This window comes from Mandrillus leucophaeus, unplaced genomic scaffold (assembly GCF_000951045.1).
Source record: "Mandrillus leucophaeus isolate KB7577 unplaced genomic scaffold, Mleu.le_1.0 Scaffold214, whole genome shotgun sequence".
Taxonomy (NCBI): Eukaryota; Metazoa; Chordata; class Mammalia; order Primates; family Cercopithecidae; genus Mandrillus; species Mandrillus leucophaeus.
The window spans coordinates 145,644-168,969 of record NW_012102188.1 but is presented as its reverse complement, the minus strand read 5'-3'; the positions used below and the strand labels follow the sequence as shown (position 1 = coordinate 168,969).

The following is a 23,326-nucleotide window of genomic DNA, read 5'->3' as shown; positions in this document are numbered from 1 at the left end:
TAAGTAATTCTACTCCCTGAGATGCCAAAAAAAGAAAAAAAAAAAAAAAAAGAAAAGAAAAGACCGTCCACAAAATGGGAGAAGGCCTGCCACACATAACTCACAAAGAATTATATAAGGAATATATAAAAATCAATGTATAAAGGACAATCAGACCAATAAAAACATAGGCAAAAGACATTAACAGGCATTTCACCAAAGATGAAACTCAAAAGCCAGTAAGCATAAGAAAAGATGCAAATTAAGTTATGAGATTCTATTTTTACATCCACTAAATTGGTTAAAGTACTGACAATATAAAATATTGGCGAGTATAGAATGACAAGATTTCTTCTACACAGTTTGTAGGAGTATAAACTGGTATAACTACTTGAGAAAAAACTGATATTATATTATATTTTATGATGATATGATTCTACTCCTTGGCACATACTGTGGATAACTTGTGCACATTCATACCAAGAGGTATGTATATGGATACTTACAAAAAGAGTTTGTATTTTTAAAAATTGAAAATAACCTAAACATTCATTAATAGAATGACTAAATAACTAACATAAACATAGAATGAAATGTTATATAGGAGTAAAAATGAATGACAGCTGCATGCATCTACATGAATGAATAATGTTGAGTGAAATAGCCATGTCATCAATTAATACAGAGAGTATGATAGTCTGAATAAAATCCAGACATAAGCAGAACTAAATATATTGTTTTGTGACTTATATGTATTTGGTAAATCTACAAAGAAATACAAGAGAAGAATAAAAATATACCTGATAGACAAGCCCACACAAGGAAGCAGGCTGATGTCGATCCATATAGGTATGTAAATATATCAAATATTTTATAATTCTTTTTTACTGGGGGAGGAAGAAGAAAAATACTTCTATTTGAGAACCCTATTGAGGTTGACATGCCAACTTCTGGAGATGTTTAGACAAGAAAAAAATAAATGTGGTAAATTCTAATTTTACCTTTTTATGTCTATTTTATTTACATGGCTTCCTTTCAGTATCCAAAACCTAATATGAAAAAAAAAATCACATAATCATTTTTATGCATTTATGTCTAATTCAGGTATACTGTCATACTCATAACTTTCAAATGATTCCAATCAAATTCATCCTAATAATCACCTAATATTATTTACTACTACTACAGGAACTGAAAAACTTATTTTATATATATCACTTTTCCGTATCTATTTCATACAAATAAACAACGGAATATTTGGTACAACTTCTAATTCCACATTAACTATTCATATTTTACAACCTAAAAATATCTATAAACAAGCACCTTTGACTTTGTAATATTTGCATATGCTCAAGGGAACATTTTGCCACAAGATCGTATGGTTGGCTTCAAGAATCTTTTAAATTTTTATGTATACTTAGATTGAATTTTTAAAAGACTAGCTCCAACTAACATGAGAAATGAAAGAATACAAATGACTGTAACTTTTCGATAACCTTTTCTCACAGACTGCAAGAATATCTGAAAAAAACATTTTGAAATTACTACTTAACTATTATCTGATGTAATTCTAAAATGTTTATAAACCTGTAACTTGTAACTTTCCTTCCAAGAATCTTTATAACAGGCGTACTATTTTTCTTATTTGATTTGCTTTGTTTAGCTTAGCTTAGCTATTAAAATGGCTAATTACACTGAAGATTTTACATCATTCAACTTAAATCAGCAATGAATATACATCTTCCTTTCAGCTACAAGGAAACATATACAAGTGAAAAATATTTAAGCTGAATTCTTATCAGTCCTAATATATCCCATATGCTAACCTAAGAGGCACTCTCCTTAATTATCTTCAAATTCTCATCCTTAGTTCAAACATATTCCTTAAAAAAGAAAAAACAAAAGATTATTAAAAAGTATACTTACTTTAGCCAACAATTCTTGTGTTTCAGGAGTCAGTGGAGCATGAGAAAACTTGCAATATTCTCCCTGATAACATTTTGTTCCTGTATGGTAAAACTTACAAGGATATTCATGTAACCCAAGTGTTAAGGAAAAGAACAATTTTAATCCAACTGAAATAATGTTATTAACTTAATGACTTTATTTTTCCTAAATAAAGACCTTTGTGGCCAGGGGCGGTGGCTCATGCCTGTAATCCCAGCACTTTAGGAGGCTGAGGTGGGCAGATCACTTGAGGCCAGGAATTCAAGACCAACCTAGCCAACATGGCGAAACCTTGCCTCTACTAAAAATACAAAAAAATTAGCTGGGCATGATGGCGCAGGCATGCCTGTAATTCCAGCTACTCAGGAGGCTGAGGCACCAGAATCATTTGAACCTGGGAGGCGGAGGTTGCAGTGAACCAAGATTGTGCCACCGCACTCCAGCCTAGGCAACAGAGCAAAGGAAAAAAAAAAGAAAAGAAAGAAAAGAAAAAGACCTTTCCTACTAGTAGAAACTAGATTTCTCTATTTAAAGTATGAGATAATAAATTAACTGGAATACGTTAAAAAATCTAATTTTAGAAAGACTACATACATAAATCAAGTTTAACGGCTATCACAGGACATTTTCTTCCTTCATATCCATTCTTATAATAGAGTACAGGCATGTTTCATATATGAAAGGGGTATATATTTTAAGTATCTTGATAAATGTGATCATTTTTAAAGCATTCCTTTGGGGGTGAAGGAATCAAAGTCAAAAACAACGTATCTTACAAATCTGGATCCTTTGTACATTAGACTTGTTTACAACAGAATAAATCTATATAACTTCAATATTGTTTTCTAGGAAAACAATCCTCAAATTACATTTGGATACTCCTTATACTGAATGCCTGAAGAAAAAAAAATTTTGTGATGACTAAAGGTGCTATTAACCTAAAATGTTTATATTCCATGTTTTTATAACTTGTCTGTGCCATTTGCACTGAAGAGCTAAGGCTATTCTACAAATTAAGGGACAATTAATTTCTACACAGTACAGAATACACAGAAAACAGGTACTCCCAAATTACGTAATCCCTGCCTTTTTATGAAGTAGCTTATTTGAATATAGATTCAATTACTCAGTGTCACAGCAGAAATTGTGATATTCTTTCTGGGACTTGAAGAGGTCTCATGGACCCTCTATATCACCCATGTTGAACAGAAAGAATCATCATTTGAGAGATTTTCTAAAGAATTCCTCTTTTCTTGCTTATGAAAAAATCCATGTACAATTTAATCACTTTGATACTAAGTTGGACTTGAATACTGTCATTTTGGTATAGCTAAAACACTGGTTTCATTAAAAATTTTGCATATTTAAAATGTTCATGTAAATATTTATAAAGAATAAAGTCACTATATCTTGTGATAAAGGATATTATGCAAATACAGACAGTTTTCACCTCTGGTACAATATCCTTGTACGTAAAACTTACACATTTCCTTTTTCTTCTCTATCTCTGCATCATGATCAAATTTACACTGGTCTCCCTAAGCCAAAAGGAGGAGCAAGGAAAAGCCATTATTTCCCATAGTCATTATGATTTAATTCCCACTAAACTTTAAATAAGCAAATGATTCCAGAAAGAACCAAAGTCTTAGAGGTAGCACATTCTAATGGTTAATAAATTATAACCACATCACATATATTTGCTTAAAATTCTCTTAAGTCCCAAACATTTTTAAATACAAAGCATTTTTAAAAATTATCGGTGGCTCACGCCTGTAATCCCAGCACTTTGGGAGGCCGAGGTGGGCGGATCAGAGGTCAGGAGATCGAGACCATCCTGGTTAACACGATGAAACCCCATCTCTACTAAAAATACAAAAAAATCAGCCAGGAGTGGTGGTGGGCGCCTGTAGCCCCAGCTACTCGGGAGGCTGAGGCAGGAGAATGGCATGAACCCGGGAGGTGGAGCTTGAAGTGAGCCGATATCGCACCACTGCACTCCAGCCTAGGTGACAGACCGAGACTCTGTCTCAAAACAACAAGAACAACAACAACAAACCCAAAAAATTATCTGACTTAGGTGATCCACCCACGTCGGCCTCCCAAAGTGCTGGGATTACTGGCCTGGCTACTTTTTTAAACATAAAAGAATACTTCACTAAAAAAAAAAAATTATCTTTTTTCTTTTTGAGACAGAGTCTTGCTCTGTCGCCCAGGCTGGAGTGCAGTGGCGCAATCACAGCTCACTGCAGCCTTCACCTCCCAGGTTCAAACGATTCTCCTGCCTCAGCCGGAGACTGGGACTGAGTCTCCAAGTAGCTGGGACTACCGGCATGCGCTACCACACCTGGCTAATTTTTGTAGAGATAGGGTTTCACCATGTTGGCCAGGCTGGTCTTGAACTCCTGACTCAGGTGATCCACCCACCTTGGCCTCCCAAAGTGCTGGGATTACAGGCTTAGCTACTTTTTTATACATGAAAGAATACTTCACTAAAATTTTCTAACTGAATTTTTTCCAGAATGAAACAGCTTTAAAAACCTAAAGGTATAAATTAGAAAAGTATCAAACAGAAAGAACAGTTTTACATTTTAGATTTTTGCTTACACATTTTTATACCTTAATACATTTCCTTTCAAGAAAATATTTACAAATTTGTTTTCCCTTGCGTTCCACTGTATGTTGGTTGATGAATGCCTGACTCAAATGCTGCTGCTTCTCTTTAGGTTTACCATCCTTTAAAAACAAACACAAAAAAACTAAATGTAAGAAACAGAAAATTAAATATTTTATTGTGTTACACAAAATTATTTAAACCAACTTCAAAGCCTTAAAGGGTGATTCTTCTAAATTGGCTTTCATATGTAAAATTTGGATTTCTGTACACCAGGTTAAAAATGAATGTTTTGTCAGTTTCAACAGCATTCCATCATTGAATATCAGTGTTTATATTGATTTGTATATTTTATTATACATTACCCTTATTTTGTAAAACTGAATGAAAAAAAATTTTAAATGGGCCAGACGCAGTGGCTCACACCTGTAATCCCAGCACTTTGGGAGGCTGAGGTGGGTGGACCACTTGAGGTCAGGAGTTCGAGACCAGCCTGGCCAACATAGTGAAACCTCATCTCTACTAAAATACAAAAATTAGCCGCGCATGGTGGCAGATGCCTGTAATCCTAGCTACTCTGGAGGCTGAGGCAGGAGAATCTCTTGAACCCAGGAGGCAGAGGTTGCAGTGAACCGAGATTGCACCACTACACTCCGGCCTGGGCAACAGAACAAGACTCTGTCTCAGGGAGAAAAAAAAAATTTTTTTTAAAAGAAAGTGATATTTATGATTAAAAAATGAAGTCTAAGAACAAAGATCTTTAGAGCGATAGAGACAAAGATGGAAATCAGAGTGAACCAAAAGCAGTAGAATCTATAGTTTCAATGAGATGCTCACTGGGTGTGAGTTGAGCACACTTATCAGCCCAAATTAACAAGTACAAGTAGCAATATACCATCAAAGATGGTGATAAAGGTATAAAAGGAGATTTTCATATTAAAAAAAGGAAGGAGATTTTATAATGCATTTAAGCTCTTCAGAAACATAAGGTAATTTTTACATGTTAACTTATGCTACAGCTTATAGCTTCTGTATACCAAATTTCTGAATACAGTCTTAGGAATACAGTATGTGCAAACAAGGGAGCTGACTGTACAGTCATTTACAATAATGTCAAATTTCCACTTAGCACCATCAAATTTATGTCTTATAAATATCTGCCAGTTTAAATCTTTTGTTTTATTTGGTAACGTTACTAAATTCTACTATGTATGTTTAGAATTTGTTCCTTGTGTAGGAGGGCTGTCAGCTTTGGCTGAATAATCATTTGAGCCATGTAAATCAAATCAAAAGAGAATACTGACAGGGTGTTGGGAAACAAAATCCTAGTCCTGGCTCGGCCCTGTGTGACTATGGGTAGTTATCTGAACCATAGGGCTTCAGATTCCTCATTCATAAAATATGGAGGCAGGGGATAGACTGTATATAAATGCTTTTCAATCTAGAATATTTGGCATTTCTAATATTTTACCACCCTTTACCCTTGTCCCCTATAACCAGGTGTAATAAAAAAGGTTGCCATCCAGTTAAAAGCCCTCAGAAAAGTGGAATCCAGAAAAGGTACTTATTATTCTACCCTGATTACATCTACAGACCAAGGAAAAGGAACTTCTAAAAAACAAAATCAAAATATAGGAAGGTGGGGAGATTTGGTAAGGCCAATGCTCAGAAATATTCGTTTTTAATTTCCAGAAGGAGCCAGGATGAGGGACTTTAGATAGTAAAAAATTTGTAAGACTCAGTGACCTTTGAAATGCCTCATGACTATTTGATCTTCTCTGGCTTCCCATTTTTCCAGAGTCATTGATAGTATAATACTAAAAAAAAAAAAATCAAGGAGCCTAGGCTGGCCACAGTGGCTCATGACTATAATCCCAGCACTTAGGGAGGTGGCGGGTGGTGGGAGCCGAGGCAGGTGGATCACCTGAGGTCAGGAGTTCAAGACCAGCCTGGCCAACATGGCGAAACCCTGTCTCTACTAAAAATACAAAAATTAGCTGGGCGTGGTGGCACGCACCTGTAGTCCCATCTACTCAGGAGGCTGAGGCAGGAGAATCGCCTGAACCCGGGAGGTGGAGGTTGCAGTGAGCCAAGACTGCAACAGCCTGGGTGACAAGGCAAGATTCCATCTCAAAATAATAATAATAATAATAATAATAATAAAAATCAAGGAGCTTGTGTGCATATATTCAGGAACAATAGTGAGAACAATAAGGCTTTAAAGTAGTGTTGGCAGCTAATTAGTGGGAAAAAGAAAGCTGCAATAAGAAGGAAGAACACGGAGAACCCAGTGATAGTAAAAGGACATCTTCATCTGAAAACCCTGATTCTGTAGGATGCTTCCACCTCTCCATATCACACAGCACTTCTTGTCACTGAAGTGTAAGATAAAGTCCAAAAGCATGCAGGGGCCAGGAATTCCTAGAAGCATATGTTCTTATACCTCTTCCTGTGAGCCACTGTTCCTCAGCAAAGCATTTGATCCTTTGTTTCCAGTGCCAGGCCGTTTTCGCTTCATTTTCTTCTGTTTGCCGTTTTTGTGACCAGCTTTAAGATTTTTATTTTTTTGTTTAGCAGCTAAAAGTAAAAAATTAATTTAAAAAATGACAGAAAGTTACAATAGCAGTTTACTTTTAAGAAGTACGGGGCCAGGTGCAGTGGCTCATGTCTGTAATCCCAGCTCTTTGGGAGGCTGAAGCAGAAGGACTGCTCAAGGCTAGGAGTTCAAGGCCAGCCTAAGCGTTCAAGGCCAGCCTAGGCAGCCTAGAGATCTTGTCTCTACAAAAACTTAGCTGGGTGTGGTGGGTGCATGCCTGTAGTCCAGCTACTCTGGGACTATAGGCTAAGGCAGGAGGATTGCTTGAGCCAAGGAGTTCAAGGTTACAGTGAGCTATGACTGCACTGCTGCACTCCAGCCTGGGCAACAGAGTGAGACCTGTCTCAAAACAAACGGAAAAAAGAAGTGTGATTTACAATAATTGAGGAAACTTCTCTAAGCCTCAATAAGTGAAAACTGGCATGATACTGACCAGTCTTTCTAGAAGCTCTGGGATTAAGGGACCAAAAAGAGAATTATGATAATACACCCTGGATTCTCCATTCATTGTTTTTAAAAATATATAAGGTATTGTCAAGAAAAAAGTAAGATAATAAAATCAGTCTTACAAGCTCTAAGGCAGATCCTTTTGAAGTGTTCAGAGTATGATGGATCTAATTAGGAACTGTAACAGTAAAAGCTTTAAGTGTTTAAAATGACCTCATATATTACTGTCAGATTTTTCACTGAAAACATTTTAAATAGATTAAGTTTTTATTTATTTATCTATCCATCCCTGCATTTATCCATCCATCCTGCAATGGCATAATCACAGTTTACTGGAGCCTTGAACTCCTGGGCTCACAAAAAAATGACAGCATTAAAATTTTAATTTTTTTTGAGACAGAGTCTCGCTCTATTGTCCAGGATGGACTGCACTGTGCGATCGTGGCTCACTGCAACCTCTGCCTCCTGGGCTCAAGTGATTCTTGTGCCTCAGCCTCCAGAGTAGCTAGGATTACAGGCGTGTGCAACCATACCCTGCTACTTTTTTTATTTTTAGTAGAGACAGGGTTTCACCATGTTGGCCAGGCTAGTCTCGAACTCCCGACCTCAAGTGATCCACCCACCTTGGCCTTCCAAAGTGCTGGGATTATAGGCGTGAGCCACCATGCTTGGCCAAAAATTTCATTTATAATTGCCATTTACCCTCATATTTATGGCTAAATCTCATTTTAGTAATCCAGAATAATATATTTCTGAGTTACAGTCTGACATACAACCATTCCAGTCAATTCCTCTTTAAATGACAACAATACAAACAGGATATCCTATCCTTCATACATGCAGAGGCCAGGGCTTTAGCATTCTCCCTTTAGAAATAGACATGGCCTTTGATAACCCGCCTCCATCCTCCATCCTCCTACAAACTGAGCATTTAATGCACCAAGTGGCCAGGTCTCAGATGAGGTCTCTGGCCATGCAAGCTCATGTCTGGTATAAATATCCATGAAAACCACAGTCTTACCATGAGAGAAAGTGCAAGGAAAAATCCTCTGTCCATATATGGAAAACTGTGACTGCTTCTCTAGATAAACTTTAAATGATAAAATAGTTTGACTCTTACCCTGTGGGGTATCTTTTACTCCTTCTTTCTTTGTAGATTCTTCAGGTTGTGCAGCATTTGCCATTTCTCTGGCTTGTATGTACTGTTGAAGCTCTTTGGCAAAAGTATCTTCTGATTCCTGACCACAGGTATCATTATCACTATATACATCATAGTCCTTACTTCTTGATTTTCTATGCAGTGAACTTTTTGGTGATACTGCAGAGTTTCCAAAGTGTCTAAACTAAGTAAAAATTAAAACTTCAATTTTAAAAACCTAGCATGATTCAAAACAATCTGGCCATACAGAAGAAACAAGATTGGCTATGAACTGGTCATTGTTGAAGTTGGGTAACAGGTACATGGGGTTCATATACTATTCTCTCCACTCATATATTTGAACATTTACAGAATTAAAAACAAACAACAAACCACTATGACATATGTATCCTTAAAGATGATTTGAGGGAAGATTCTAAATTTGTACATTGTATGCATTTGACTGAATTAAACGTCTAAACCCCCAAATCTTAATTATTTGCTGTGAGAGGATTACAGTATTACAGTTCACACATTACATTTCTGCCTTTGCATTGACAGTACTTTTAAATGTCTTCAATAATTTATCATTTTGTAAAACACCAAGTGAACTGTAATGGTCCATATGAAAACCCACTTACACTTAAGATACATCTAAGTTACCAAAGCCTAGTCTTTCTCCTATAACTCACAGGAGTGGTAGCAACAATGATGGCAAGGAATAAAGAACTACCCTGTTCTCTGTAATCGAGTTAACTTCACTTTCAGAAAGTTTCCTAACTCTGTTGTTGCAAGTGCCCACGGAACGGTGAAGAACCCAGGTATGGGAGCTAATCCTAGAGGAGCCCAAGCTGATCATAGCAGATGACTTAAAGTAATTTCTGCATAAAAATTTTCAGGTATTGGTTACACATGTGTCTATGTGACACAGGGATATTAAACTGTATAATTATAATTAGTATGTATGACACATTTTAATCAGAAAGTTTGCATACTTTGGGGTCTAGTCCCTTATTTGCTTTCACATGATAACTAAGAAGCAAACTCAAAACAAACAAACAAAAAACAAAACAGAAGACTCGCTATTATAAAATATATTAGGTGGTCCGATTTAACAGTTTACTTTTTTTTTTCTTTTTTGATGGAGTCTCACTCTATTGCCCAGGCTGGAGTACACTGGCACGATCCTGGCTCACTGCAACTTCTGTCTCCCAGGCTCAAGCGATTCCCTTGCCTCAGCCTCCCGAGTAGCTGGGACTACAGGCGTGCACCACCATGCCCAGCTAATTTTTGTATTTTTGGTAGAGACGGGGTTTCACCATATTGGCCAGGGTGGTCTCGAACTGCTGACCTCAAGTGATCCGCCTGCCTCGGCCTCCCAAAGTGCTGGGATTACAGTCATGAGCCACCGTGCCTGGCAATAGTTTACTTCTGATGTTTAACTTCAAAGTTAGGAGTTGTTCCACCAGAGGATTGATTATAAGCCTAGAAAATGAACTTGCTCCCTGCTTAAAGAATCCAAACAAGCTGAGGAAGTTTCCTGATCTGACAATGGCCTCAATTATACCTTATCTTCACTACACCAGACAAGACTACCAACCAATCTAATATCTTCAGGCCACCAAACGTCTTGTCTCCAAGTCTTCAGGAAAGAGTGCCTTTTTGCCACTAACACCATAGAATAAACTTGTAAATATAACTTCTGGACTGAAAGATCAGGGGTTGGCAAACTTTCAGCTTCACTACCTGTTTCTGTAAATACAGTTTTACTGTAACACCAATTACATCCATTCATTTACATATTGTCTTAGTTGTGACAGAGACAACATGGCCTACAAAGGTGAAAAGATTCACTAATTGATCCTTTATGAAAAGGTTGGCTGACTCCTGTGATAGATTATGTTTACCTTGGTTTTGGCCTTTAATTTTATTTAGTAGGAATGGGGGAACCAAAAAGATTATTCAGTATGTATTTAAAAATGACTATTATTATGTACTGAATTCTATCAGTCAAAGGTTGTGGAAATTTGTTTTCTCTCCTTCATTATATAAGTACCTACATAACATCCTCAATTTTGCTTCTTGGCTTAAAAATTTTAAATATTTATTGTCTTGTCCTTTATAGAAAATGCTTACCAGTCCCTGATCTACAGAACATAACAAAAAAGCAAGAAAATGACTGAAAAACAGATCCAGAAGAAGCAACCATCATTTGAGAAAAAGAACTCGAAAATTAAAAAGTACACAAAGATATTCAAAATATATTCAAAAACAATGTTAGCTATCAAAACAAGAATAAGATCTTAGTTAAATTGTAATTTATGAAATGATGATAAATAGAAACAGAGGAAATATCTTGGGATATAAAGAAAAAAGAGATAAAAAGTAAGAGATCTGTCTCATATAAAAGGATGTAAGTAAATAATCTCACCACAATAGCACTAAGCAGAATAAAAAAAGATTCACAATCTCATAGAATTAAGAATGCCAAGAATGAAGAGAAGAGCCTTAAAGCTTCCAGAAAAAAAGGGATACTTACAAAGATATTAGAATGAAATTGGTAAGACTTCACCTTTGTAACACTGGATAGTAGAAGACAAAGGAGCAGTAACCTCAAACTTAATCCTATTTCAGCCAAACTATCTATCAACAATGAGGATAAATTCAAGATATTTTCAGAAATGTGAACAAGAACTCAAAAAATCTGTCTTCCATGCATCCCTACATATGTGTGTATGCCAACCACTGAGAAACCAATAGCCAGAAAATGATACTTTAAAAAAATTATTCACAATAGTTTCATTAAACACTTAGCAATAAATATAACAAAAGGTATATAAGATGTGAGATATCTACAAAGAAAGTTATAGGAATATCTTATTTTAATGTCCTTCATTTTACCGTGTGTCACAAATAACACATTTCTTTACAAATTGAAGGTCTGTGGCAATCCTGCGTTGAACAAGTCTATTGGCACCATTTTTCGAAAAGCATGTGCTCACTGTGTCTGTGCCACATTTTGATAATTCTCGCAATATTTCAAACTTTTTTGTTATTACTATATCTATTACAGTGATCTGTGATCAGTGGTCTTTGATGTTAATATTGTAATTTTTAAATTTTATTTATTATTATTATTACTATTTTTTGAGACGGAGTCTCGCTCTGTCGCCCAGGCTCGAGTGCAGTGGCACAATCTCGGCTCACTGCAAGCTCCGCCTCCTGGGTTCACGCCATTCTCCTGCCTCAGCATCCCAAGTAGCTGGGACTACAGGCGCCCGCCACCACGCCCGCCCGGCTAATTTTTTTTTTTTTTGTATTTTTAGTAGAGATGGGGTTTCACCACGTTAGCCAGGATGGTCTCGATCTCCTGACCTCGTGATCCTCCCGCCTCGGCCTCCCAAAGTGCTGGGATTGTAGGCGTGAGCCACTGCGCCTGGCTACTACTGTAATTTTTGAGGGGATGCCATGAACCATGCCCACATAAGATGGAGAACTTAATCAATAAATGCTGCATGTGTTCTGACTGCTCCACCAACCATCCTATCTCCTGTTTCTCTCCCTCCCTCTCTCCTCAGGCTTCCCTATTCCCTGAGACACCAAGATATTGAAGTTAGACTAATTAATAACCCTACAATGACTTCTAAGTGTTCAAGTGAAAGGAAAAGTCATATGTCTCTATTGAAATCAAAAGCTAGAAATGATTAAACTTAGCCAGGAAGGCATGTCAAAAGCCGAGACAAGCTGAAAGCTAGGCCTCATAAGTCAAATAGCCAGCTTGTGTGAATGCAAAGGGACGGTTCTTGAAGGAAATTAAAAGTGCTACTCCAATGAACACACTAATGATATGAACACAAAACAGCCTTATTGCTGGTACAGAGAAAGTTGTATTGGTCTGGATAGAAGATCAGACCAGTCACAACATTCCCTTAAGCCAAACCTGATCCAGGGCAAGGCCCTAACTCTCTTCAAATCTGTGAAGGTGGAAAAAGGTGAGGAAGCTACAGAAGAAAAGTCTGAAGTTAGCAGAGGTTGGTTCTTGAGGTTTATGAATAGACAATGTCTCCATCACGTAAAAGTGCATGATAGACCAGGCACAGTGGCTCATGCCTGTAATCCCAGCACTTTGGGAGGCCGAGGCGGGCAGATCACTTGAGGCCAGGGGTTCAAGACCAGCCTGGCCAACATGGTGAAACCCCGTCTCTACTAAAAATACAAAAATTAGCTGGGTATGATGGTGCACACCTGTAGTCCCAGCTACTCGGGAGGCTGAGGCAGGAGAATCGCTTGAACCCAGAAGGCAGAGGATGCAGTGAGTCAAGTCACGCCAATGCACTCCAGCCTGGGCAACAGAGCAAGACTCTATGTCAAAAAAAAAAAAAAAAAAAGAAAAAAAAGTGCATGATGAAGCAGAAGTGCTGATGTAAAAGCTGTAAATTATCCAGAAGATCTAGCTAAGATCATTGATGAAGGTGGCTACACTAAACAACGGATTTTCAAAGTAAATGAAACAGCATTATATTGGAAGAAGATGTCACCTAGAACTAGAGAGAAGTCAATACCTCACTTCAAAGCTTCAAAGAATACCCTGACTTCACCACTACAATCTATGCATGTAATCCAAAATTGCACTTGCACCCTGTAAATTTATACAAATAAAATACTTTAAAAGGCTTCAAAAAGACAGGTTAACTCTTGTTAGGAGCTAATGCAGCTGGTGACTTTAAGGTGAAACCAATGCTCATTTACCAGTCTGAAAATTCTAGGGCCCTTAAGAGTATACACTAAATATACTCTGCCTGTGCTCTATATATGGAGCAACAAAGCCTAGATGGCAGTATATCCGTTTACAGCATGGTTTACCAAATATTTTAAGCCCACTGTTGAGACCTACTGCTCAGAAAAAATACCCTTTTCAAAATATTACTGCTCATTGACAATGCACCCAGTCACCCAAGAGCCCTGATGGAGATGCATGTTTCCATGTCCACAAACAAAACGTCCATTCTGCAGCTTATGGATCAAGGAATTGACTTTCAAGTCTTACTTAAGAATGAAATACACTTTTTAAGGTTATAGTTGCCATAGAACGTGATTTCTCTGATGGATCTGGGCAGAGTAAATTGAAAACCTAGAAAGGATTCACCATTTTAGCTGCCATTAGGAGCATTCATGATTCATGGCAGAAGGTCAAATGTCAATATTAACAGGAGTTTGAAAGTTGATTGCAACTCTCAGGGATGACTGAGGAGTTCAAGACTTCAGTAGAGGAAGTAATTTCAGGTGTGGTGGAAATAGCAAGAAAACTAGAATTAGAAGTGGAGATTGAAGATGTGACTGAATTGCTGCAACTTCATGATCAAACTTGAACAGATGAGGAGCTGCTTCTTATGAGTGAGCAAAGTGGTTTCCTGAGATGCAATCTGTATCTGGTGAAGCTGCTATGAACATTGTTGAAATGACAACAGATTTAGAATATTATATAAACCTAGTTGATAAAGCAGTGGCAGGGGTTGAGAGGATTGACTCCAATTTTGAAAGAAGTTCTACTGTGGGTAAAATGCTATCAAACAGCATCACATACTACAGAGAAATCTTTTGTAAAAGGAGAAGTCAACTGAGGTGACAAACTTTACTGCTGTCCTATTTTAAGAAATTGCCAGAGCAATCACCACCCTGAGCAGCCATCAACACTGAGGCGAGACCCTCTGCCATCAAAATGATGACTCACTGATTGTTAACATTTTTTAGCAACAAAGAATTTTTAATTAAGATATATACTGTTTTCTAAGATATAGTAGTATTGCACACCTAACAGACTACAGTATAGTATAAATATAACTTTTATATGCACTGGGAAACCAAAACATTCCTGTGCCTAGCTTTACTGCAATATTTGCTTTATTGTGGTGGTATGAAATCAAACTCTCAATATCTCTGAGGTAATGCTCTTTCTTAGCTTGCGAAGTGTTTACCTGGGCGTTCTCTTTTAAATAAGCTGTGGTTGGGCATTGTGGCTCACACCTGTAATCCCAGCACTTTGGGAGGCCGAGGCGGGCAGATCTCGAGGTCAGGAGACCAGCCTGGCCAACATGGCAAAACCCTATCTCTACTAAAAATACAAAAATTAGCCAGGCAAGGTGGGTGGCAGTCACCTGTAATCCCAGCTACTCGGGAGGCTGAGACAGGAGAACTGCTTGAACCTGGGAGGTGGAGGTTGCAGTGAGCCAAGATTTTGCCACTTTACCTGCAGCCTGTGCAACAGAGCGAGACTCTGTCTCAAAAATAAGTAAGTTAATTAATTAGCTGTGATATTTACTTGATAATGTATTCACCTTTTACGTACTTGTGAGTGAAGAGCCTGCGCGGAAGCAAGCCTGGTTGGGAATAACCTAGGAGTCCATCTTCTCACAATACTGTTTTGTGGAAACTACATAAGACAGTTGTAGAATGTTGTTTCTGCCTGTCTGCTGCGCAAGGTTATAACATATAATACAAAGACTGGAGGAGCTAAAAGTGGGCATAAAAGACTGAGGCCTATGTGATGCAAGTAGTAGAGAAAACTTGTGGGAAGTTGAAGTTGCAATTTCTTGCCGTCAACCTTGGCTCTCATCTTTGGAAGCCACACAGGCCCCAGAGGGCAAAAGAAGTTGCTTACTTGGGTAGCTCAGAGGCTTCTAAGAAGATGAAGATACTGTACCTGCTTTATCTTCTGTCCTGTATTCTTTTATAAAGCTAAGGAGGCTGGGCATGGTGGCTCAAACCTGTACTCCCAGCACTTTGGAAGGCCAAGGCTGGCGGATCACTTGAGCTTAGGAGTTTGAGACCAGCCTGGACAACACGGTGAAACCCCATCTCTGCTAAAAATACAAAAATTAGCCAGGTGTGGTGGCACATGCCTGTAGTCCCAGCTACTCGGGAGGCTGAGTTGGGAAAATTGCTTGAACCTGGGAGGAGGAGGTTGCAGTGAACCAAGCACGCTACCGCACTCCAGCCTGGGCGACAGAGACTCCATCTCAAAAATAAATAAATAAATGAATAAATAAGCAAGCTAAGTAAAAGATATACTATTAAAAGTATATTTCTGTCTTATGAGTCTCGGTGACAATTTAACCCATTCTTCCATAGTGTGTTAAAACTCAAATGTTTTTTTTTTTTTTTTTTTTTTTGAGACGGAGTTTCGCTCTTGTTGCCCAGACTGGAGTGCAATAGCACGATATGAGCTCACCGTAACCTCCGCCTCCCAGGTTCAAGCAATTCTCCTGCCTCAGCCTCCCGAGTAATAGGCACCTGCCACCATGCCTGGCTAATTTTGCATTTTTAGTAGAGACGGGGTTTCTCCATGTTCAAAAACAGAAAAGAAGGGCAAGACAGGAATAGACATTATCTGTGTTATGGGTTGAACTGTGCCCTCCTAACATTCTTATAATGAACTTCTAATCCCTAATACCTCAGAATGTGATCTTTTCTGGAAATAGGGCCACTGCAAGTGTAATTAATTAAGATTAGGTCATTAGAGTGGGCCCAGTTCAATGACTGAGTTCCTTATAAAAAAGGGAAATTTGTCTGGGCACAGTGGCTCAGGCCTATAATCCCAGCACTTTGGGAGGTCGAGGTGGTCAGATCACTTGACCCCAGGAGTTCGAGACCAGCCTGGACAACATGACAAAACCTATGTATGTTTTGTCTCTACAAAAAATACAAAAATTAGCTGGGCGTGGTGGTGCACACCTGTAATCCCAGCTACTTGGGAGGCTGAGAATTGCTTGACTCCAGGAGGTTGCAGTGAACAGAGATCGTGCCACTGCACTCCAACCTGAGTGACAGAGCGAGACTCTGCTTCAAAAAATAGGAAATTCAGACAATTCAGACACAGGCATGCAGGGAGAACACCATGTGAATATGAAGGCAGAGATCAGGATGATACTTTTGCAAGCCAACACCAAAGACTGCCAGCACTCCATCAGGGGCTAGCGGAGAGGAATGAATAGATTCTTCCCCACAGCCCTCAGAAGGAACCGACCCTGCCAACACCTTGTGCTGGGACCTCTAGCCTCCAGATCCTTGAGACAATAAAGTTCTGGGGGTTTTTTTGTGTTTTTTTTTTTGAGACGGCGTCTTGCTCTGTTGTCCAGGCTGGAGTGCAGTGGCGGGATTTTGGCTTAGTGCAATCTCCGCCTCCCGGGTTCAAGCGACTCTTCTGCCTCAGCCTCTCTAGTAGCTGGGACTACAGGCGTACAGGTGCATGCCATCATGCCCAGCTAATTTTCTTTTGTATTTTCAGTAGAGACGGGGTTTCACCATATTGGCCAGGCTGGTCTTAAACTCCTGAACTCATGATCTACCCACCTCAGCCTCCCAAAGTGCTGGCATTACAGGCATGAGCCACTGCGCCCAGCTTAAGCCACCTGGTCTGTGGTACTTTGTTATAGCAGCCCTAATGAACTAACACGGGCTTTAAGCTATATAAATCACTAAGGTTGGTTAACAAATCATAACCCTCAAAAATGTCAACCCAACTTGAAAGAAGCTTTTGAAACTGTTTACAATCCATTTTGGAAACAACAAAAACCAAAATAAAGGCAATTATTAAAAATAGGTCATGTTAAATGACAATAATGTTATTGAATAATAATTTCTTTAAAAAGTATAACCAGGTTTCTTTGATACAAGTACCTGGGTCCCGAATGCTGGTTAAAATGAGACAAGTAGGATCCTTCATTAATTTCTCATATCCATTTCTATCTGTTTTTTCTTTTTTTGTTGTTCCATGTGAAACTGAGAAAAAAAAAAACCTGTTTTCAACTTAAACAGTTGTCAACTTAATCTTACTTTTTTGGGAATTTGCTCATGCTCCAGTTTAATTTTCTCCTCTTGTATTTCTTCAACTTCTGCATCATCTATTTCATCATCGATTCTGCAAAAATATCAAATAACACAAAAGGGTTTTTTCAACCTGAAGAGTTTATACCACAGTGTTACAATTCGCTGCTTTGGCTTGTCTTTACCTTACCCTCAAAGAAATTACAAATTCAAATTCTACACCAAATACTCCAGGTAATGTACAAAATTATGTTGACCAATAAATGTCAATATATGTTTATGAATAACCTATCAAACTAAAATTTTAGATTATACCACCTTAATGTTCAAGCATTAGCAGCTATATAAATCATTCATTCATCCATCATTCCATTAATTCAACTGGCTCCAGGCCTTAGGCCCTGGACTACAGCAATGAAAAATACAGACCCTGTCACTGTCTTCTGAGAGCTTTCTATCTGCTTGGGAGAAAAAAATAAAGCTATTTCAATATGGTATACGTAAGTATAGGGGCATATACGCAGAACACAACCCAGACTTGGGGACCAGAGGCATTCAGAGCCTAAATGATACTTATGAGTTAGCCAACAAAGAGGAGAGAGGAAAGTGAGGGAGAAGGGTATTTTAGGCAGAATGCAGAGTGCCTTTTGAGATTAGGAGCGAGACAAACACATTTAAGTGTAAAGACGAAAAGAAGAACTGTTTTTAGATTTACGGGACTGAGAAGTTGACCATGCATATATATAACAGTCTGAGACAATTACTTGAGGATATTCCAGCGAAACTAAATATGGACCCAAGAGGGATGGGAAATACAAGAAACTGGTGAACAAAGAAGCCAATAAAATGTATCGGTGTATCTAAATAATGGTTGATACTAGAGATACAGGGAGCTGAAGAAAATAGTGTCTTAGTAAGTGGTGACTACTGAACACAAGATTGGGAAAAGCTGTGAATTAAAATATGAGTTATACACCAGATAAAGGCAAGGAATTGGGCAATATGTCCCGTCTCAAGGAAACATGTTACAAAGGGAAAGCACTGACAGCACAAGGAGAATGTGAACAGTGGCTCTCTGGCTCTTCTTTCAAAGTTACAGGAATTCAGGCTTCACAGCTTTGTCCAATTCAACAGTTTACACTGACTCAGAGCTCCTGAGTTACATCCATCAGATGAGGTACCAAGTTGTGAGCCTTCTACCGAAGCCACCATTACAAGAACCAAAAATCCCAAATACTTGTGAACCTTTATTGCTATACTTTCCAGTAATGAATCACCTCATGGAATAGGAGGCAACCTCTCCTTAGGCAGAGGAATAATGACGATAATGACCTCGTTAGCAGTAACAGCATCATCCAACACTTGAATGATGCTTACTCTGTGCCAGATGCTGCTCCATACACATAACACTTATCACAAACAACAGTGTTATGACATACATACTAAAAGCCCATTTTACGGATGAGAAAACAATCACAGAAAGGATATGTAACTTGTCACAGAGCTAATACATGGTGGAGCTGAGATCTGAGCCCCAGCAGGCAGGCAGGGCTCCCAAGTATGTGCCCTACAATCACACTGTTATTCAACACTGCCCATTCTAAATAGATGTCTACTTTCACTATGAAGGTCTACAATACTCAGCACCCATATTAGACCTATGAGCGGGATAGGACAGAGTTGACCACCTCTTCTGTGTAAAACATGTTTTTACTTAGCTTCAGAGATAGTGGGCTCTTCTAGTTTCTTCTTTCCTCACAGCTACAACTTCTCAGTCTCCTTTGTTGGTTCCTCATCTTCAGAACTTTAAAAGTCAGTTCTCACCTCTTCTCTTCTTTGTCTATATTCTCATTCTAGGCTATCACTTTCTATATCATCACTATGAATATCATCCGTATGTAGCTGATTTCAATATCCAAGTCTCTAACCCAAACTCCTCCTCTTAAAACCAAACAGAGCTAACTTCCTACTCAACATAACCACCTGAACATCTACTAGACATATGTAATCTTAAAACATCCAACACTGAACTCTTACTCTTCTCTCTGAAGCCTAATCCTTCTTGCTATCTAAATTGGCAGCGCCATCCCTCTCAAGATCCCCACCAAAACCTTAAAGTCAATCTTGATTCCTCTCTTACATCCCCATCCAATCTTGGAGGAAATCCAGTTTGTTCTATCTTCAACACACCCACATTTGACCACTTCTTGCCACTAATACAACAATCCGAGCTGCTCTGGCACCCCTACATTCTACTCTCAACACAACTAGAATGACCCTGCTAAAATATTTCAAACGTCACTCTGCTGAAAAACCCTCCAATGGTCTGTTGTCTCATTCAGAGTAAAAGCCAAAGTCCTTATTTTGGCACCTACCAGTTACTCCATGATCCCATAACCCTACCCCAATACCTCGCAGACTTCCAAGTCCCTCTTACTCCACCCCAGCTGTCCTTCTGGCCACTCTGCTCCCCTAACGCAATCACACCAAGCTCACTTCCCCTGAGGACCTTCACACAGACTCCTCTCCACTCCTCTAGACTATGAAACCCCCTCACCTCCTTCAGGTCCCTACACAGGTTTTTAAAACTTACCAACGTTATCAGTGAGGCTTTCCTTATCTACCTTCTTAAAATATCCACACCCGCCTGGCCGGCACGGTGGCTCACGCCTGTAATCCCAGCACTTTGGGAGACGGAGGTGGGTGGATCACAAGGTCAGGAGATCGAGACCATCCTGGCTAACACAGTGACACCCCGTCTCTACTAATACAAAAAAATTAGTCGGGTGTGGTGGCAGGCGCCTGTGGTCCCGGCTACTCCGGAGGCTGAGGCAGGAGAATGGTGTGAAAGCGAAAGGTGGAGCCTACAGCGAGCTGAGATTGCGCCACTGCACTCCAGCCTGGGCGACAGAGCAAGACTCCGTCTCAAAAATTAAAAAAATAAATAAATAAAAATAAAAATAAAAAAATAAAAAAATCTGCCCCCTCCCTACCATCCCACCAGTACTTATTTTCCCCTTAGCCTTCATTCATTTTCTCAGGGTATTTAAATACGATATATTTATGTATTGTTTGTCTCCCCCTCCCCCTAATAACGTAAATTCATTAGTACAGAAATTTTCATCTCTTGTTCATTTACCGCTATATCCGCAAAGCCATAGCAGGTGCTGAATACGATTTTTTGAATGAATGAGAAGTACTCCCATCACAAATTACTAGGAAAAAAACCAGAAACCATATGAGAAAAGACTGATTCATTTGACTGGATAAAACAAAACCACAACATCCCCATTCCTTTATACCTTGAAAAATAATGCCACAGGCAAAGACAAATGACAATTGGGAGTAAAGTACTCTCAGATAAGAGATCCTAGAATTTGAAAAAGACCAAAAAGAAGAAAAATGGGCAAATAATATGGACAGCTCACCATACTTCCATACCATCCTTCACCCATCATTTTGGCAAAATTCCAAGTGTCTTTTATGTATTGCAGTCAAGTTTTTAGGAATGGAATTTTTGTCCAATACACTTTCAAACTGATAGCTGCTGTTGGGATTTTTACATGTTATCTTTTTTTTTTTTTTTTGGTGATGAATTCTTATATATTTTACAACGTATCAATTAGTTCCAGTTATTTTTCTTAGTAAATTATATCATCTGCAAGTAGAGTCTTTGTCTCTTTCCAATATTTATAGGCCTTATTTTATTTTAGTCATTTTGCATGAGAAGCTTGGTGATAAAATCATGGGTCCTGGACATAGTTTTTCCACTTACACTGTGCAATCTCGGCAGGTTATTTAGCCTCTCCGTGCCTCATTTTCCCATTTGTAAAACAAAGACAGCATCATCTTCTCTTTAAGTTTGTTTTGAGGATTAAATGATTTCATGTAAAGCACGAGGTAAAGCTCTGGATGATCAGTTAAAATTTGAGATAGAGTGAACAGCTGAGCAATATCGAGAGGTAAAATCAACCATAATTGGAAATATATCTCAGTTGAGGGAAATAAAAGACGTAGGTTTAAGAACAAAGATAGTTTTTAGCATTTCAAATTCAAAGAATAAAAAGTGAACATCTGGGTGTAAGCACTATGCACTGCTCCAAAAATGAAATCTACAAATTAGGGCCATTTGACCAAAAGTCTCCTTTGCTTTTCCAACCTAATGGAAATACTAAGTCCAAATGATGTCTGTTGCTTTATTGTGGTCTTTAGGGTCTTTCCACGCCAATCGGTGGACTAATGGCAGAGTATTCCCTATTCTTTACCTTTTAATAAACTTGTGGTTTCGTCCTTTCTACAGAAAAAGAGCCTAGCATGTGTCAGTGAAAAAGGTCCAATCAGTGTCCTCTGGGAGTTTACGGGCTCGTGGAAATAAGCAATAGTAAAGACAGACGCTACCGGACCACAGAAGCGGGCTCCTAACCCGCTGCTGTGCAGAGAAAGGGGCGCATCCTGGAGCCTTCTCGCTTCCACCCCGCTCCCCCGCCCAGGCTCTCGGTAGCCCCGGCCGTGGCGGCCTACGCCTGAGCCCCGGGTTCAGCTTCTGCTCCCACCCGGACCCCGCACGACCTCTATAGGTCAGACGGTGGCGTCCGGCCGGCCCACGTGCTCCCCACGGGCTCTCCCGACGCGGCCCGGACGTGGTTCCGGACGGCCTCCAATCCTGAAGAAACTAAGAGGCGGAGTCCCGCTGAGCCCCTGCATTCAAAGGATGAAAAGATGGGGGATCACCTTTCGTCAGAGTCCGTGGCCGTTTTGCCGAGGGCCGGGTTGGGGGGTTTTGAGAAAAGATTCTCAAAATCCATGACCCAGACAGGTCCTCCCTTTCGCGAGCCAGGAAACTACAGAGTAACAACCCGAGAGAGTGACAACTGGGACGCGACAAGACGGACCCAGACCCGCACCAGGGCCACAGGCTCCGCCCCGCGCAGCCCCACCCACCCCGCACATGCGCCGAGCCGCTCTCTGCGACTCTGGGCAAGCCCGCTCCCTGCCTGCCATGTTCGCCTCGGCTCTGCGCAGGCGCCGCCGTTGTTGCCCTTCCGTAGGCTTTTTCGTCCATTACCTCAGATAGTAGACTTTAATTTAATTAAATTAATTAATTTGTTATTTATTTATTTATTTTGAGACAGAGTCTAGCTCTGTCGTCCGGGCTGGAGTGCAGTGGCATGATCTCGGCTCACTGCAACCTCCGCCTCCCGGGTTCAAGCAAGTCTCCTGAGTAGTTGGGATTACAGGTGCGTGCTACTACGCCCGGCTAATTTTTGTATTTTTAGTAGACACGGGGTTTCGCCATGTTGGTCATATTTTTAGTAGAGACGGAGTTTCACCATGTTGGCCAGGATGGTCTCGATTTCTTGACCTCGTGATCCGCCCACCCCGGCCTTCCAAAGTGCTGGGATTACAGGCCTAAGCCACCCCGCCCGGCCCCAGCCCAGAATTTTAAAAATGATTTGTTAGGATTCTGCTTTCACCTTGGTGAAAACTGTTCCATCAAAATCACAGTATTTCTAAGGGATGGTAGTAACAGCTAACATCTGAGCACTCCACTACTATTCCTTAGAAATAGCGTTTCATATGTTAGCTAACTTAATCCTCACAACAGCCCTGTAAATGATGTTCTATTACCATCCACATTTTTGAAATGAATAAGCAGATATGTAGTCTGGTAATGTAACTTGTAGGGTCTCTACAATTGAATGGGATTAAAAGGAATGCACAAGTAACCTCAAGACCGAAAAGTCCATTAAAAAGTACCAAATACTAAGAGGATTCAGAAGGG

General features: G+C 39.5%; 1 protein-coding gene across 1 annotated transcript in view; it reads right to left on the bottom strand.

Annotated features, from left to right (window-relative positions):
* The window catches only part of ZC3H8 (zinc finger CCCH-type containing 8), a 39,525-nt gene extending 17,048 nt beyond the window's left edge, over positions 1-22,477 (bottom strand). The window contains exons 1-8 of the mRNA XM_011980514.1: positions 22,276-22,477; positions 17,554-17,638; positions 8,704-8,926; positions 6,984-7,117; positions 4,546-4,662; positions 3,356-3,467; positions 1,909-2,018; positions 981-1,028 (exon numbers count right to left, since the gene is read on the bottom strand). Of these exons, the coding sequence (XP_011835904.1) occupies positions 996-1,028; positions 1,909-2,018; positions 3,356-3,467; positions 4,546-4,662; positions 6,984-7,117; positions 8,704-8,926; positions 17,554-17,638; positions 22,276-22,349 (888 nt within the window). The 5' untranslated portion in view covers positions 22,350-22,477 and the 3' untranslated portion in view covers positions 981-995. The remainder of the gene's footprint in view (positions 1-980; positions 1,029-1,908; positions 2,019-3,355; positions 3,468-4,545; positions 4,663-6,983; positions 7,118-8,703; positions 8,927-17,553; positions 17,639-22,275) is intronic.
* Positions 22,478-23,326: the final 849 nt, after the last annotated feature.